We start from the raw sequence: 17,631 nt of genomic DNA, 5'->3' as shown, positions 1-17,631 counted from the left end.
AACGTTGACAGGAGCAAAATGCTCACCCACACGACGCCACGCACATAGTCTGCTATCTGCCCTGAACAGTGAAAACCGAGATTCATCTGTGAAGAGAACAGTTCTCCAATGTGCCAGATGCCATCAAATGTGAGCATTTGCCCATTCAAGTCGGTTATGACGACAAACTGTAGTCAGATCGAGATCCCCGATGAGGACGACAAGCATGCAAATGAGCTTCCCTGAGATGGTTTCTGACAGTTTGTGCAGAAATTCTTTGGTTCTGAAAACTGAATGTTGCAGCAGCTGTCCGGGTGGCTGGTCTCAGATGATCTTGGAGATGAACATGCTGGATGTGGAGGTCCTGGACTGGTGTGGTTACATGTGGTCTGTGGTTGTGAGGCCGGTTGGATGTACTGTCAAATTCTCTGAAACGTCTTTGGAGACGGCTTATGGTAGAGAAATAAACATTCAGTTTATGGGCAACAGCTCTGATGGACATTCCTGCAGTCAGCATGTCAATTGCACGCTCCCTCAAAACCTGAGAGATCTGTGACATTGTGCTGTGTAATAAAACTGAACATTTTAGAGTGGGCTTTTATTGTGGCCAGCCTAAGGCACACCTGTGCAATAATCATGCTGTCAAATCAGCATGTTGATATGCCACACCTGTGAGGTGGGATGGATTATATCAGCAGAGAAGTGCTCATTAACACAGATTTAGACAGATGATGTGATGATGTGAATAATATTTGAGAAAAATCAGTCTTTTGTGTATATAGAAAATGTAGATCTTTGAGTTCAGCTCATGAAAAATGGGAGCAAAAACAAAAGTGTTGCATTTATATTTTTGTTCTGTGTATACATTAAACATATACAGTGAGGAAAATAAGTATTTGAACACCCTGCGATTTTGCAAGTTCACCCACTTAGAAATCATGGAGGGGTCTGAAATTTTCATCTGAGGTGCATGTCCGCTGTGAGAGACATAATCTAAAAAAAATAAATAAATCCAGAAATCACAATGTATTTTTTAATAATTTATTTGTATGTTACTGCTGCAAATAAGTATTTGAACACCCACCAACCAGCAAGAATTCTGGCTCTCACAGACCTGTTAATTTTTCTTTAAGAAGCCTTCTTATTCTGCACTCTTTACCTGTATTAATTGCACCTGTTTGAACTTGTTACCTGTATAAAAGACACCTGTTCACACATTCAATCACACTCCAATCTGTCCACCATAGCCAAGACCAAAGAGCTGTCTAAGGACACCAGGGACAAAACTGTAGACCTGCACAAGACTGGGATGGACTACAGGACAACAGGCAAGCAACTGTTATGATTATTTATTAGAAAGTGGAAGAAACACAAGATGACTGTCAATCTCCCTCGGTCTGGGATTCCATGCAAGATCTCATTTTGTGGGGTAAGGATGATTCTGAGAAAGCCCAGAACTACACAGGAGGACCTGGTCAATGACCTGAAGAGAGCTGGGACCACAGTCACAAAGATTACATTAGTAACACATGATGCTGTCATGGTTTAAAATCCTGCAGGGCAGCAAGGTCCCCCTGCTCAAGCCAGCACATGTCCAGGCCCGTTTGAAGTTCACCAGTGACCATCTGGATGATCCAGAGGAGGCATGGGTGAAGGTCATGTGGTCAGATGAGACCAGAATAGAGCTTTTTGGAATCAACTCCACTTACCATGTTTAGAGGATGAGAACAACACCAAGAAAACCATCCCAACCGTGAAGCATGGGGGTGGAAACATCATACTCTGGGGGTGCTCTTCTGCAAAGGGGACAGGACGACTGCACTGTATTGGGAGGATGGATGGGGTCATGTATTGCGAGATTTTGGCAAACAACCTCCTTCCCTCAGTAAGCGCATTGAAGATGGGTCATGGCTGGGTCTTCCAGCATGAAAATGACCCCAAACACACAGCCAGGGCAACTAAGGAGGGGCTCCATAAGAAGCATTTCAAGGTCCTGGAGTGGCCTGGCCAGTCTCCAGACCTGAACTCAATAGAAAATCTTTGGAGGAACCTGAAACTCCAAACCTGAAAGATTTGGAGAACATCTGTATGGAGGAGTGGACCAAAATCCCTGCTGCAGTGTGTGCAATCCTGGTGGAAAAACTACAGGAAACTTTTGACCTCTGTAATTGCAAACAAAGGCTACTGTACCAAATATTAACATTGATTTTCACAGGTGTTCAAATACTTATTTGCAGCAATAACATACAAATAAATTATTAAAAAATCATACATTGTGATTTCCGGATTTTATTTTTTTAGATTATGTCTCTCACAGTGGACATGCACCTAAGATGAAAATTTCAGACCCCTCCATGATTTCTAAGTGGGAGAACTTGCAAAATCGCAGGGTGTTCAAATACTTATTTTCCTCACTGTATATAACTTCAATCATAGACACTAGAACTCTGTTAGAGTTCATAAAGTTGATTTCCAGGAACAGCTTCCCGTATGTTGTGGACAAGTTGAAGCCCAGTGAGACATTCTGTCAGTTTGGGTTACACATGAAAAAAGAAAAGAAAAACAAAAACTGAATCTTTTACTGATTATTTTAATGGGGATGCCCCTGTAGCACATTATAACCAGCAGTCACTCACTCACTCATCTTCAATCGCTGACTCCAATTAAGGGTCACAAGGGGTCTGGAGCCCATCCCAGCAGTCATAGGGCGCGAGGCAGGGTACACCCTGGACAGGACGCCAGTCTGTCGGAGGGCCACATACAGACAATTTAAAGTTTCCAATTCACCTAACCAGTGCGTTTTTAAATGTGGGAGGAAGCCGAAGCACCCGGAGACAACCCACGCTAACATGGGGAAAACATGCAAACTCCACCCAGAAAGGACACAGGTGGGAATCGATCCCATGACCTTTTTTGCTGCGAGGTTCTAAAATCCTCATTTGCCGTTCATTATTGTCATGAATGTCTTAAGAAAAACAACCAATGTGTTGGAAATATTTCTTATTTCTGGTCTCTGGCAGAATTTAGCTGAAAGGCTCCACTGTCATATGAGTGTGCAGTGGCAAAGTGAGGGCAGCTGAGCTTTGGATACACAATATTTCTCCAGGTCACAGCCAGTGGAGGGCAACAAAGAGCTGAGAGACACTCAGCATTGTGGGTCCTGCACATCACAGTGGTGACGGTGTCTGCCTCTCTGCCTCCGTCCTTCACCCCCTCCCTGCCTTCCTCCATGCAGCCGGGGGCGGAAAAGAAGAACACGCACATAGTTGCTAAGGTACAAGGTTTCCTTCCACCTACTCACACAAGGCACTGGCTTCCCTTGTATCCAGCACCGTGGGAAGAGAACACACTGGGGATGGATGGAGCCTGACTACCTACAGGGTGGATGCTCTCTCTCTCGGCGCACAGAGGCTGTGGGTGGTTTTTATAAAGACCATATTTGATGATGGTTATGCTCGTCCTTTCTGAAAAACTTTGTAATATGTCATACTGTGGCTATATTTATTCAACTGATCTCAAATAATTGCCTCAAACTTTTTAACAACTCGCATGTTCAAGCTCACTGTGCTTTCTTCAACATTTTTAGTAGGCATGACTCAGTAACAACAACAACAACAACAAAAAAACTCAACATCTTATTTTAACTTTGGTATTACAAATGTCCTGCAAAACCTGAAAAAGTAGCTTTTTTTATTTTACAGTTTTGTGCATGTTGTTGTACGTATAATGTAAGCATTTGATTAACCTGATAAAATGTAATACTTTCCTACCTCAGCAACATCATGTTTATTTATTTTGAAAATGAACATTTGAACATTTAAATGGGTCTTTTGTTAAGACAGAAATGATTAGAAGTAAGCTCTTTCAGGTTGGTCCTTTTTGGTCACCACAGCAGATCCGATATGAATGCAGTTGTTGATTTGACACAACTTTAACACCGGATGCCTTTCCTGATGAAACGGGTGTGTTGTCTTTTGTGATCTTTGGCTGCACTTGTTTGTGCAGGGTTGCCATAGGTGATTTGGTAGAACTCTGCATTACAGGTTAGCATGGGTTTTATGCCAGATTCTCTTTCTATTGCAAATTCAGTTCTATAGGGAGAAACACACTCAGCTGCTCGTGTTCCGAAGCCAAGTACTAATCAGGACCTGCTCTGCTTCACTTCTCCCATCTGATGGGATCAGGTGTGCAGACAGAGCAGCATAGCTGCACAACAACAACAACAGCAACAACACACATCTATACAGAGACTGGTTTTTAAACCTTTTGCACAGTACTGAATGTTACCAGTACTTATTGATTGAGTTTTACTATTAAGCACAATTTCATGCTTCTATGTTTTTATACTGTATCACGCGCTGCTGTAAGTAGATACTTTCCTGCCTGCCAAGCTGCTTTCAGTTCTTTCAGTTCTGACCAAACGATTTCTTTCCAAAGTGGGTGATTGGTGTTGAAAAGACACAAGGGTCTCAGACTAGAGCCTGACCGATATTAGAGGCCGATATTATCAGCTGATATAAGCCCTTTTCAAAGTACTCACTATCGGCCGAAATTTTACCGATAGAACGCCGATAATTTCTCATAAACAGAACAGTTACTGAAATAATGTTTGTGTGTAGGCAAAGTAAAATGTCCTTGCACTATTTGTCCAATAGATGGAGCTCTGACTCCATTCAACTGAGAGCTGCTTACACCCCTGCTTAAATGTGTTCATCACTGGTCCCCATAGTTCGCTGTCACACTGCACTGATCAGCTGACAAAAGCATACAAGTAAGTTTATAAGGATGTTGTTTGTAATAACTTTGCGATTACATTCACCCCACATTTCTCCCGTTTCAGTTCAACTCAGTTTGATTAACTCAGTTTATGTAGTAATGTGTCAAATGTGCTTCATTGCGTCGGTCACATTTTTTATTAAGCCCACGTTGTGTAGACCTTATTTCTAGCATGAAAAACTTTTGTTTACTGCTAAGAGGTTGAAACATTCAGATTCAATGGACGTCTGGAAGGATTCTGGGAATTACTGCCGTTCGCCATTAACCCTCTGGGTCCGACGCCGTCGTATACCACGGCTGGGACCAAGCTTTACTAAATTGTAAATAACTTTTTAATGATATGAGATAGAAACTTACTTTTTTTTTGCTGAAAAGTTAACTCCGCGGACTTTTGATCCACCATCACCCATCTTGGTACTCCTCATAGAAGATGTGTGACGACATGCGCAATGTGAGTGTCCAATCAGAATTGGTTCTCCGTCACATGGTTTTACAAAATCCAATCGTATGGCAGATCTACCTCACGTGATATGACAAAGATCATTTTCAGGAGTGATATCTTACTAGTTTGAATAGCCCCCTAACTGCTCCAATTGCATTTTTGCATTTTTTGAACTTGAAAATTCTTCTCTGTTATAAAGTTAATCAATATGAGGACAAAGCTTCAGCTTTTAGCTCATACCTTTTTTGTTAAGGGTCCAAAAAAGAACATTTTATTCATAAAAAAAAATAAAAAATAATATCGGCTGATTTATCGGCTATCGGCAAATCAGCCGATTTATCGATTATCGGCATTTTTTTCATTCAAATATTGTTATCGGCATCGGCTTCAAAAAATCCATATCGGTCAGGCTCTATCTCAGACATAAAACAACGTAGAAAATATACCACGGGGTTTCAATCATACCAGAGTTTTTTGACTTGACATTCTTCGGTGTTGAAGGTGATTTGGGAGGAGACATTTCTGCTTCTGCGTCGTCACTTTGACTTTCTTCTTCGTTGCATTCCTCTTTCACCGAGAGATCTGCACAGAAAAAAATAACCTGAATAAATTCAATGCAACCATGCAAAAATAATCCTGCAAACATAAATAAGAAAGTATCAAGAGAAACAACTGTATCGTCTTGATACACCCGTATTGTGGTAGAGGTAGATTAATACATGGGTTTGTGTGGGATGAAATCCAGGAGTCCCAAATCACAAAGGGCCCTGTGCTTTTCACTATGAAAATATTTTCCTGACTTACAGAAGGAAAAGGAATTCAGTGAAAAGCTTGTCATGTACAAGAACAAATGTGTTTGCAACATTTGAATTTTTGTACATGTGACCTGTCTGTGTCCTTACACAAGACTCTTCATCTGCATTTTTTCCCATCCACCCAGCTGTTAAAGGGTACCAGTGTCGCAAACTGAAAAACTGGTCTGCCCTGCTTTCACTGCACATGCATCATTTGGGACTGCAGCAGCACGTGTCGTGTGAGTCTGACTCTCTACACCCAAAGTGATCAAAGGGATTAATGTGATTATTAACCATCAGATGACAAATTAAAACCTCTGAAATTATTCTAAAGTCAGTTTTAAGCAGAAACGAGGCAGTTTTAGGCAGAAAACAAAACGATAATCGGCGAGTCGCTACCGAGGCTCTGAAATGACGTAGGCCGCAGCATGTCAGACTCAGATGTGCTGCTGTGGCGCTCTGATTGCTTCCCCCGTTTTTTATTATGAAATAATGCTGAATTTATGTGGAAATGATTGTTGTACAAAAGCTTCAGATATCTGTCGCTGAGACAGATGATGACTGGAGTGCTGTTTTAAACAGAAACAAGATGATAATCTGCTGACACTCAGAAATGATGCTGCTGAGCTCCAAAATGACGCATGCACAGTGAAGGTACGGCGGACCGATTTTTAGGGGAGACCGTTCGGTCGGCAACACCAGCCTTGACTGGGGAAGTAACCTGTGACAGACATTGTAGATTCTCGTCCACTTCACACTACTGTATCTGGGGATCACCATTGGATCTCAGAGCCCATAGGACTTACGACGACTACTGCTCTGCTCTACAGCCATGCATGGCTAAAGATGGGAGTGGAGAACTAAAGAAAAAAAGGGAGAAACCTATCATGTCTCCCCACTTCACCCCAAAAAGTGGGAATGAATCACTTTAGTTTTTTTTTTAATTTTGTGGTGGTAGTGGTGGTGGGGGGTGCACTTGGGCTATGGGAGCACTGCCTTTTTAGGTACAAGTAGGAAGGCTCCAAAGATAAAAGGATGGGAACCCCTGGCCAAAATGATGGACTCGGCTGAGAAAGAAAGAAAATAAATCCAACATATAAATCACAACAGAGAATTTGCACTGCTGATAAACATGAACATCATTAAATAAACTCTGACCTTGCTTACTAAGGACAGACTCCTCAGCCTTGCCTTCGGCTCTGGGCTCGGCCTCATTGGGAATCTTGCTGGCCATGGTGCTGGACACATAGAGCTTGTTGATGTCAAGTGTGGTTTTGCTGAAGGGTGACATGGTGGAGTGCACGCCTGCATAGCCATTGGGAGAACAGCTGAGCGCAGCCAGGTCCAGGGCTTTGCCCCCGGTGATAATGGGGATGTTGAGCGAAAGCTTTCGACGGCGGTTGGGCGAGGAGGTCTTGGTGAGGGAGAGAGGAGGCGGAGAAGAGAACTTGCGGCCGGCACGCGGTGATGTGGGCGGCTCGCCGTAAAGGAGTTTGTTGTTCTGGCTACTCGCAAAAAAAAGCTCCAAAGAACTGCAGCAAATAAAGACAAAGGAGGAGAAAAAGATAGGAGGGGAAAAGATAAATATTAAGACAAAACATACAATGCAGTTTGAGCTTTGGTAAAAGCTTCTCGGTGTGGCCGTCAGATGACAGCGATACATGATACAATGATGTGACGCATTAAGCACGCCGCTCTTTGGGAGCTCCTGCCTCTTTTTTTAAGCTGCATTGTTTAAGACAGCATCCTCCTTGCACTGAGAGCCACCCCCTCTGAAGGCCTATAAATAGCATGTCAAGTGACAGTGTGGGAGGCACGGGTGCTGCCAACAGCAACCAGCCCAGGGGAGGCCTACAGAGATGGAGAGAAAAGGGGAGGAAGGGAGGGAGAGGTGCAGTAAAATATATATATATATAAAAAAACAAGTGAGGGAGAAACCAATGAGTAAGTAAACAAGTCAGCTGGAAGGAGAAAGGCGACGCTGGAGCAACATAGTGGACATGGATTCCACCACAGCGGAGGCTCCTGCTTGGAGTGGGCAAACGGGAAGCCTTCAGCCCTGTAAGGTGTCAGCTGCAGTCATGTTGCGTCTCTTTTCCTAAATCACAAAACAGTGAAAAGGCGCAGAAGAGCGGATACAAACAAAGCAAGAAAAAAGAACGATGAGAAGAGGGCAAAACAGGGTCTGGGTGCAAAACGCCACCATCAATATTTAATATCGTAGAGCCGCTGCAGATGATGGGAGAGAGGCAGAGAAAAAGGGAGAACAGGAGGAGAGGGTGGGGTCCTGCAGCAGAGCGAAGGGTTGCCATGGTGACAGCGCAGCAAAGCGAGGGATGGTCAGAGTTGTGGAAAGAGGAAGACAAGTGAGAATGGCATAGGGTGAGAAGGTGGAGGGTGGAGGGACTGAGGAGGTGAACTGCGGACGCAGGACTCAGACATTCTAACGGGCAGAAAACTGGGGGCGTGACCTCTTACCTGTGTCTCACCTGGAGAGGATATAATAGTGGGAAGTGTCGTTACAGAGATAACACATCCAAAAACATTTTTTCTGATCGTAAAGACAAGTATGTAAAAATAGTTGTCTCTTTTTAGTCCTTAAGTGAATCACAAACATAAAGTGAATCTTTAGTAATTTGACCACACTGGCATCATAGGTGGTTTGCCTACTAACAGGCAATATGCAACCAAGTAAATAGTTTATAGTTCTCATTCACATCATTGATGTTTTTTGTGATTTGCATATCATGTTTTTCTTCCCCTTAAGTTAATATTTTTGTTCTTATTATCTTTGTATAACTGATGTACTGGCAGTCTGGAGTGCAACTCCTTGTTTCTTGCATATTTTTAGAACTGTGATTGCCGGATTTCTTTTATAGCAGTCCCTTAGCAAAAAGAAGTTTATTCAAGTGTACTATGAGTATACTTATTTTTTTACTAAAATTGAGGAAGTATACTTGAAGGTGACTTTTTATAAACTATATTTTATATACTTAAGTATAGTATAGTGAAGTATACTTGGCTTATACTGAAAAAGTATAAACAAAAGTCTAAGTCTAAGTACATTATAAGTATAAGTCTAAGACTTACACTTATACTTTAATACTAAAACTTTTTACGTCTTTCTGCCACAAAGTACTAATACTTATTATGCACTTGGAGCAAGATATACTACGTCAAGACATTAACTCAAGTAACTCAAAAGAAGTCATAAAAGTACAGATTTTTTTTTCTATGTAGTTATTTATTTTTGGTTCCAAAGGTTCGCACTTTTCTTTTACCTTTTTTGACAAGGAAGGACTTTAGTTCTCAGTTGAAGACGTTTACATTTGTACAAAAAAGGACTTGATCTTGGAGAGACCATTATGTTTACATTTTACATGCACTTTTTCTTTTAATTTTCTCCACAAAGGAAGGACTTGATCTCATAGGTCTTTGTTTTATATATATATCAAACTTGTTTTCAACATTCTGTCTTGTGATTTTTTAAATGCATCACACTCTTGTGTACATACAGTATGAGTAAACTTTAAGAATACTTTAAGGAGTATATTTTCAGTATATAATAGTAAGCTACAAGTAATATGCCAAGCAAAATTAAAGTATAAAAGTAAAATAGTGAAATAACCAATGTGTATAACAGTATACTTTAAGTAGACAATAATAAACTAAAAATAGGGACTCAAAGTATGCAACTAGTACAATGGCAGTATATCGATAAGTGCACTTGTGGTATACTTTAAGCATAGGAGAGGGATATATCAAGTACATTGATAAGTGTATGTGTGGTATACTTTAAGCATACAAGAGGGATATACCAAGTACATTGATAGTATATAGATGAGTGTACTTGTTATGTACTTTAAAGTGTACTTTTGCAAACTTAAAACAAACTTTAAAATATACTTTTATAAACTTGAAATGTTCCAATTTAGTCCGAAAAAGTATTAAATTTGTGTACTTTCTAGTATACTAACAGTACACGGTCTGTAGTATACTTGCTATACTTATACTGAAGCATACTTAATAAAATGAACTTTAAGTAAACTACTTTTTGCTAAGGGGTATGAACCTCAGTTCACAACTTTCAACCAATATGAAAAATTTTAAGAACTCTGGGACAAATTATATATTGTACAACCTCAAATCAGAAAAAAAGTTGGAGCACTATAGAAAATGCAAAATAAATTAATTCCAAATCAAAAACAAAATTCTGTGGTCTTTACATTTACTTTGATTTCTACATATCAGCCCAAGATATTTCATGTTTGTTTGTTGTGTTCAACTTCAATTCAGTTGTTAATATACATGCGTGCATTTACTGCCTGCAACACTTTCCAAAAAAAGTTGGGACACTACAGCATTTATCACTTTGTAATGTTGCAATTCCTTCTCACAACACTGAAAAGACATTTTGGCAATGACGATGACAAGCCATGAAACATTTCAGGTGTTATTTTGTTTCATACTTCCTGCAAACACGTTTTAAGGTCTGCAGTAGTACAAGATCATCATTATTGCATTTGTTTTGTTTGTTTTAAGATTTTCCACACAGTCTCTGTTGAGGACAGGTCAGGACTGCAGGCAGGCCAGTCCAGTACCCATTTTCTTCTTCTTCTGCAGCAATGGCTTTGTAATGTTTGCAGAACATGGTTTTGCATTGTCTTGTGTAGATGTCCCTGAAAAGATGTCATCTTGAAGGTGCTGCTTTAAAATCTCAGTGTAGTTTTCTGCATTAATGCTGCCATCACAGAAGTGTAAATTACTTCACACCGTGACGGACCCTACCTTTTGGACTTACAACTGTTTGGAGCACATTGTGTCCATTTCTTCCAAAAAAGATCTGGAATAGTCATTTGCCTGAATACATGTTTTCACTGTGTAATGGTCCGTCCAATCCAGATGCCTCCAAGCCCAGAGACATTGTCACTATTTCTGGACAGGGTTAATATACAGCTTCTTTTTTGCACAGTACAATTTTATTTGGCATTTGTGAATGTAACTCCATATTGTAGCACTTGACAAAGGTTTCCCAGAGAAATCCCTTGCCTATGTGGTTATATCAGCTATTAATGAGTGGCTGGTTTTGGTGCAGCACCATCTGAGGGATCAGAGTTCACGGCTGCTCAGCTTAGGGCCCCTTCACACATAGCATCAATAAGTAGGAATCAGGGCAAATCACAGCGAAACAGCCCAAATGAGCGAACCACGAAAAGCCTATCAAGCCGATGTTGGGAGGGACACACGGTCGTGAACGATCCCGCTGCAATGGTTTCGTGCACACCCATGAGTGTACACGTGCACGAGTGTGCACGAAGCCGTCACAGCGGGAACACATCACGCAGCTGCTGTGGAAGAAGAAAAGAAACCAGCTGGAATGTCAATCAGACCCTGTGCTGATTGTGGGCGCGGGACTTACGGCAGCCGACGCGGTACTTGCAGTGCACCACCTGAACACGCCGGTGTACCACGTCTTCCTGTGCTCTGTCTCAGACCCCGGCCTCATCTACAACCAGCTGCCCAAACTTCTTTACCCAGAATACCACAAGGTTCATCAGATGATGACTCTGCAGTCATCATCTGCATGATGACTGCAGATGATGACCTCTAATTTCCTGCTTTTAAACTCAGATAAAACTGAAGTTATTGTACTTGGCCCCACAAATCTTAGAAACATGGTGTCTAACCAGATCCTTACTCTGGATGGCATTACCCTGACCTCTAGTAATACTGTGAGAAATCTTGGAGTCATTTTTGATCAGGATATGTCATTCAAAGCGCATATTAAACAAATATGTAAGACTGCTTTTTTGCATTTACGCAATATCTCTAAAATTAGAAAGGTCTTGTCTCAGAGTGATGCTGAAAAACTAATTCATGCATTTATTTCCTCTAGGCTGGACTATTGTAATTCATTATTATCAGGTTGTCCTGAAAGTTCCCTGAAAAGCCTTCAGTTAATTCAAAATGCTGCAGCTAGAGTACTGACGGGGACTAGAAGGAGAGAGCATATCTCACCCATATTGGCCTCTCTTCATTGGCTTCCTGTTAATTCTAGAATAGAATTTAAAATTCTTCTTCTTACTTATAAGGTTTTGAATAATCAGGTCCCATCTTATCTTAGGGACCTCATAGTACCATATCACCCCAATAGAGCGCTTCGCTCTCAGACTGCAGCCTTACTTGTAGTTCCTAGGGTTTGTAAGAGTAGAATGGGAGGCAGAGCCTTCAGCTTTCAGGTTCCTCTCCTGTGGAACCAGCTCCCAATTCGGATCAGGGAGACAGACACCCTCTCTACTTTTAAGATTAGGCTTAAAACTTTCCTTTTTGCTAAAGCTTATAGTTAGGGCTGGATCGGGTGACCATGAACCATCCCTTAGTTATGCTGCTATAGACTTAGACTGCTGGGGGGTTCCCATGATGCACTGAGTGTTTCTTTCTCTTTTTGCTCTGTATGCACCACTCTGCATTTAATCATTAGTGATTGATCTCTGCTCCCCTCCACAGCATGTCTTTTTCCTGGTTCTCTCCCTCAGCCCCAACCAGTCCCAGCAGAAGACTGCCCCTCCCTGAGCCTGGTTCTGCTGGAGGTTTCTTCCTGTTAAAAGGGAGTTTTTCCTTCCCACTGTCGCCAAGTGCTTGCTCACAGGGGGTTTTGACCGTTGGGGTTTTTACGTAATTATTGTATGGCCTTGCCTTACAATATAAAGCGCCTTGGGGCAACTGTTTGTTGTGATTTGGCGCTATATAAAAAAAAGAAAAAAAAATGTGTGGATCCACATCACGCCACTGATGTTAGAGGGAAAAAAACAAATAACTAACAAACAAACAAACAAAAAAAACAGCTTGAATGTGTGGAACCACATCGCACGCTGCTGTGGAGAAACAAACAATAAAAAAATACATGGCACCCATGGGATTCGAACCTGCAATTTACAAAAGCTCTGATTAACAAACAGAAACTTTACCACTCTACCATTGCTGTCCTATAACAGAAGTGTAAAATGCCTAAAATCAACAAGGAGATAAATTCATTTAAAAAAAAAAAAAAAAAAGAGAAATTAGATTATGTAGACGAAGAGTAAGTCTTTAATTACAGCAAAAAAAGCACCGTAATAACTAACAAACTGGCGTTTGTTAAATAAATGGACTGCATTTATATGTGCCTCACATTCACCCCAATGGTGCTGCCACACAAGACGCTCGCTACACACCGGGAGCAATAGGGGATTAAAGACCTTGCCCAAGGACCCTTAGTGATTTTCCAGTCAGGCTGGGATTTGAACCGAGGCTCTTCTGGTGTCAAGTCCAACGCCTTAACCACTAGACCATCACCTCCTCACACTTTGTTACAGTGTATTTCTTTGTGATACGTGACTGAAAGTGGCATATTTGTTGCACTGTTGGCTTGCAGTCCTGCGGCGCGCTGGCTGTGATCTCTGTGGTTAATGTTACATGTCGTGTACACTGAGACGTCATTTGCAGCTGTCAGTGAGTCTCTGGCCAACGATCAGCTGAAAGGCGGCTCGCTGTGCTGTGTGTGCTCTGGCTGACTGCTCCCCATCTGTACATACATATCAGCATGTCATGCAAGTGTGCCCCCCCCCGCAACACATGTGTGTGTGTGTGTGTGTGGGGGGGTGCACCCACGTGTTGTGGGGGGGGGACACGCGTGATACACATGCATGGCACGTGTTGAGGGGGGAGCCGACACTCTGGCAGGCCACATGTGTGTTGCTTGTCAACTCCACAGTTGTGGGGGCACTTAGACAAATTCCACAGCCAGCTCGAAAGTGTTTGCACGCTCACTATTTTTGTGCTGACAGAGCGAATGGCCACACATTTTCTAAGTGTCCTGAGAGCGTGTTGGATGTTCGTGTGTGTCACCTGGATTTTGGCCGATACCTGCCGCGAGAGGGTTCGAATGCGTTCTCACAGCACACGCTCTGTCTTTCAGCCACTGGTGTGCGTGAATAGTTGTAGCAACAGGTGTATAAAGCATTAGAGGCAGCGCCGATTTTTTACGACTGGCATGCTATTCCCCCTTTGTGCGCTATTCGGCTTCAGTTGCGTTATGTGTGAAGGGGCCCTTAGGTTTGCACCCTTGTCCTTTATGCTCTGAAACTCCTCTAGATTCCTTGAATCATTTAATGATGTAATGCACTGTAGAGGGAGAAATATGCAAATCCCCTCCAGTGATCCAACTTGCAGGTGCTTCAGTGTTGAGGGCCCCAGCAGCGACTGAAGAAGGTCAAGGGGGTGCTCACTTTTTACTTGGCTGTGGCAGATAGATGGCCACTGTCCACCTGGGTGATTGCCATTCATGACCCAAGGTGGTTCTGTAGTGTGGTGAATGTAGCTACACGCAGCACCAACACATGGTCCCAGATGTCACCATCCATATACAGTCATTCAAAATCTTCAGAACTGCCAGTAAAGGTGAAGTTTTAGTATAAATTCATCAAAGAGTGCCAGCAACTGTCAGACACACATCCATTTTGTGTATTTCAGTACATGAAAGTCTTTTTGCTCTTATTCAATTATTTTACACATTTTATGAAATATTAAAACTACAAAATTGGTTCATTTGCATTTATTTCTGAACATACTGTAAAATCTGTCTTTAAAATCAGGGGTGCTGACAATGAGTGCAGTTTCATTGTCGTCGTTTTCCAAAATCAGGACACTTTATGTACGTGTCCGTCACACTGTGACGATGGATCGGACTGAAGTGAACACAATTCATAATTCATTTTATTGTGTAAAATAAAACATACAAAATGTATATAATGACCCATCCTAACAAATTAAGAATAAATACGTTAAGAACCATTGACATCAGACTGATTTACTCCATGTGTGAATGAAACAGTCTGTCTGTCTGTCCACATGAGGACTGCAGGTTTCAGCCAATCAGTGGACAGCACTGACAGACATATTTAGACTTATGAGTAAATTACAAGAAACGTGTGCCAACAATCGCATAACTTACCTACAACTTATGTCCCGCATGTGTCACACACTGGCACTCGCTGAGAATTTTCAGCATGCCCAGACTTTTTCAAGGAGCTCAGCATATTAGGACATACATCAGTGAGCTTCAGCGTGCTCTTAACTTAGAAAAAACTTACCCTTAACTTCTTAGATTTATGACAGCATGTTATAATATGGTTGGCATACGCTGGCTAAATCGTCAAGGTGTGACAAGGCCTTTAATATCCAGCCAATGAGAAAGTAAAATCTCTTATTCAATGTTTTATGTCAGTGGTACTTCACTCACCGTGCAGGAATGGCACTGATGGGTTTCTTGTAAATGGTGATGAGCTTATCCAGCACCACGTCGGCGCTGGTGAAGACCCGGTAAGAGTGAAGAAAAGTGTTGAGGAAGTCAATGGAGAGAAAGCGCAGGTCAGTCAGCCTCTCCAACAAGCGCTCCACGCTGGCATAACGGATCTGCAGCACTTTGCAGGAGTTCATCATCTTGCTGAAACGGATGTCGACATCATCACAGTACAGGCTGGTGTCCGACCTGTGACGGACAACAAGTGACATCAGGCTTTTTTACTCAGAGAAATACCTGTTAATACATCTTAAAATAGAAGTTTGCTTTCTACTGTGAAAACTAGTTGTCCAGGAATTTTTGCAAACAGCATCAAAACTGGAGTTTCCTCTGAGGACAGCAGACAGTATATTACATTTGTACATTCTCATGCATATTATTTCACAGTGGTCTTTGTAGAGTTTTCAGTCAGGCTGCACAGAATCACCACTGAGCTTCAACCATCAGATGTCCAGAACTGCCTGAGCGTAGCCTGGCAGGCAAAACCCAGGGCAGCTTAAATCTCCTGTCTACTCCCTGCTGCTCCTAATGCTTATTGCTGTGAGTGCACAATAACAACTGAAGGTGACCTGGTGGAGCATATGTGCATTTTCATCAGCTCACAGCATCTCACATGCAAATTACAGCAGCTGGACATTAAAAGCATGCTGGGAGATTTTAGCCAATAGTGCAAACTGTGGCAGTAAAAGTGCAAAAGTAGGAGGTGTGATGTGGGGCCTGAACATAATTCAGACAATGAAAACCAAGGACATGTTGCTCCCAGTGTGGGAATTACAACCTTGATTGGTACTGGGTTCACCACACCAACCTCTCAGGGTAAAACAACAAAAAAGTAGAGGTGGAAGGAATTAAGGCTGTAGTGAAATATTCCACAGACAGTGATGGTTCAGAAAATGATTTGTTGTTCCTTTACACTTGGAACAAATGAAGCAGGTGAGGTAGAAAGTTACTCACTGTTATGAAATGCTCACAATACTAAATAAAACAATTATATCCAAGTATGATTAATTCAATAGACACACTTGAAACTCAGGGTGAAACAACTACGTTTGAAAGTGGTTCACTTTTGCATTGGTAAGTTTTAAAATGCTCAAATACAAAAATAAATAACTGATTCTGAAAGATTCTGAAAGTAACTCACTGTTCAAATTGCTTGAAATAGTAAATTGAACAGTGGCCCTGCGAGGGACTGGCGTCCTGTCCAAGGTGTACTGTGCCTCACTGGAATAAGCGGGTATAGAAAATGGATGGGACATCCAAGCATTTGGAAACAGTGAATCATTTTCAGAAACAATTGTTCAGTTTACTCTCAGTCACTCACTCACTCACACACACACACACACACACACACACACACACACACACACACACACACACACACACACACACACACACACACACACACACACACACACACACACACACACACACACACACACTCATCTTCACCCGCTTAGTCCAATTAAGGGTCACGCGTGGCTGGAACCTATCCCAGCAGTCATAGGGCGTGAGGCGGAGTAGACCCTGGATCCTGGACAGGACAGCAGTCTGTCACAGAGCATGCTTGGATATTGTTCAAAATTATTAATTCTTTCGCTCAAAACAACATTAACATTAATCTGTTGCTTCACAAAGTGATCCACGATTCACTGAATGAAGCAATTGGCTTTATAAATGTTAAAATTATTCACAGTTTTGAAATGTTTGAAACATTAAAAGGAAAAGTTTTCAGAAAATTTCCTGTATATTTGTATTGACAATTGTGTCAGTAGTATGGCCCAAGCAGAGGGTCACACCTTTGAGTCTGGTCTGCTTGAGGTTTCTTCTTCAAATCATCAGAGAGTTTTTCCTTACCACTGCCTGTGTGCTTACTCTGGTGGTTGGTATGGTTAGACCTTACTTGTGTGAAGCATCTTGAGGCAACTTTGTTGTGATTTGGCACTATATAAATGAAAATAAATTGAACTGAAAATGATTCACTATTCTGAAATTCTAGAAACAATACAGTAGTGGCATTTATTGGAAATCCCCCGCCCCCATCACCCCCCAAAAATGGATTCATTTCTAGTTATGCCCATGTCTCTGACCCAAAACAAACCAAGGTCCTCTGACTCATTTCGACCCTCTGGAATACCCTCTGATTTGCCTTTAAGTGAGCACAGACATTTTAGTGATTCATTAATGTTTAATTACTTTTGTACTTTTATTTTTGCAAATGCCACTTTTAGGCCTTGAGAAAGAGAATTTGTGAGTTTCGTGCATTTTTCATGCACTGTCACTGTCGTTTATGAAATGCAGCT

The 17,631-nt window shown here is 41.8% G+C and overlaps 1 protein-coding gene across 1 annotated transcript in view; it reads right to left on the bottom strand.

The window, feature by feature from the left end:
• Window positions 1-17,631, bottom strand: part of LOC117525198 (ras-specific guanine nucleotide-releasing factor 1-like) — a 120,527-nt gene that overhangs the window by 20,025 nt on the left and 82,871 nt on the right. The window contains exons 14-16 of the mRNA XM_034187044.1: window positions 15,272-15,520; window positions 7,150-7,523; window positions 5,663-5,779 (exon numbers count right to left, since the gene is read on the bottom strand). Of these exons, the coding sequence (XP_034042935.1) occupies window positions 5,663-5,779; window positions 7,150-7,523; window positions 15,272-15,520 (740 nt within the window). The remainder of the gene's footprint in view (window positions 1-5,662; window positions 5,780-7,149; window positions 7,524-15,271; window positions 15,521-17,631) is intronic.

Source organism: Thalassophryne amazonica, chromosome 2 (genome assembly GCF_902500255.1).
Source record: "Thalassophryne amazonica chromosome 2, fThaAma1.1, whole genome shotgun sequence".
Lineage (NCBI taxonomy): Eukaryota > Metazoa > Chordata > Actinopteri > Batrachoidiformes > Batrachoididae > Thalassophryne > Thalassophryne amazonica.
Note: the sequence above shows the minus strand (reverse complement) of the source record. Positions and strands in the feature narration are given on the sequence as shown.